Source organism: Chrysochloris asiatica, unplaced genomic scaffold, assembly GCF_000296735.1.
Source record: "Chrysochloris asiatica unplaced genomic scaffold, ChrAsi1.0 scaffold00045, whole genome shotgun sequence".
Lineage (NCBI taxonomy): Eukaryota > Metazoa > Chordata > Mammalia > Afrosoricida > Chrysochloridae > Chrysochloris > Chrysochloris asiatica.
The window spans coordinates 9,559,448-9,560,578 of NW_006408563.1; the positions used below are offsets into that span (position 1 = coordinate 9,559,448).

The 1,131-nt window shown below is 37.8% G+C and overlaps 1 protein-coding gene across 1 annotated transcript in view; it reads left to right on the forward strand.

Annotated features, from left to right (window-relative positions):
- Window positions 1–393: 393 nt before the first annotated feature.
- Window positions 394–1,131, forward strand: part of TRAK2 (trafficking protein, kinesin binding 2) — a 48,529-nt gene continuing 47,791 nt past the window's right edge. The window contains exon 1 of the mRNA XM_006861984.1: window positions 394–682. Coding sequence (XP_006862046.1) covers window positions 592–682 — 91 coding nt within the window. The 5' untranslated portion in view covers window positions 394–591. The remainder of the gene's footprint in view (window positions 683–1,131) is intronic.

Below are 1,131 nucleotides of genomic sequence, written 5' to 3' on the forward strand. Positions count from 1 at the left end.
CAGCAACAACTGGGTAAGTTTTAACATATGTATACACTGTGGAACTATCACCACAATCAAAATAACAAACATTCTCTCCATCCCCAAAACTTTTCCCCTGCTCTTTGGTAGTCCCTTCCCCAACCCTTGCCATCTGTTTTCTGTTAACTATAGAAAAAGTTGCATTTTCTAGAAATTTATACAAATGGAATCAAAGTATGTTTTTGTGATTTTGTTAGTTTTTGTTTTTTTTTTCCAGTCTGGTAGCTTTCATCTAGTATAATCATTTTGAGACTCATCCATGTTGTATCTATTATTAGAAAAACATTGTTAATGGGCATTCTTGGTAATTGGACTGTCGTTATTAAAGAGCTTGCTGAATTCTAAAGTCATTTAATGTGTCCTTTGTTTTAGGTCATGATTGTTCAAGATATAATGATCATATGAGACTACTCCTTGCTGCAAATGTCATATGACTCATCAGAAAAATTTGCTCAGAAGAGAAAATCCATATGACCAGACCCATTTCTTTATTGAATGGCTTGATGGATTTCCTTTACTTGGATAGATACCAAAGCTGTCCTTCTCAACCAAAGCAAGAAAGGATCCTGCATGAGTCAATCGCAGAATGACCTTTCTACATCACCAAAAGGTGAAGAAAACCTCATGAATATCAATCACAGAGACTCAGAGAGCATCACTGGTGAGTCCAGATTAGTAAAGATTAAAATGCTAGCAGGTCAGACTGCAGATACTTCAGTCTGGTGTATAAAATCTGCCAGGATGAAATCTGGACCTCCCTTCTTAACATGGTCGCCTCAGAGACAGACTGAATTAATCTCTCCATTCCCTTGCCACCCCTGGCATTACCAAAATCTTCATTGTCTGCTGTTCCTTGTCTGTGTTTTACTCCTCTATGTGTATGAGACCCTAGTGAAAAGGAACTGTCTCATGTACATATTAATCATGATGTCTTCACAGGATAAGGACAGAGTTACCTGTGTTTATATAACTTAGAAGCACCTAACAACAATACCTGACACATAAGAGGTTCTCAGTGCTTTCAGGATAAATAAACATGTAGTGTTGTTGTTAAGTGCCGTCGAGTCAGTTCTGACAACCTTGTAGTTTACACTGGCCTTGCGGTACAGT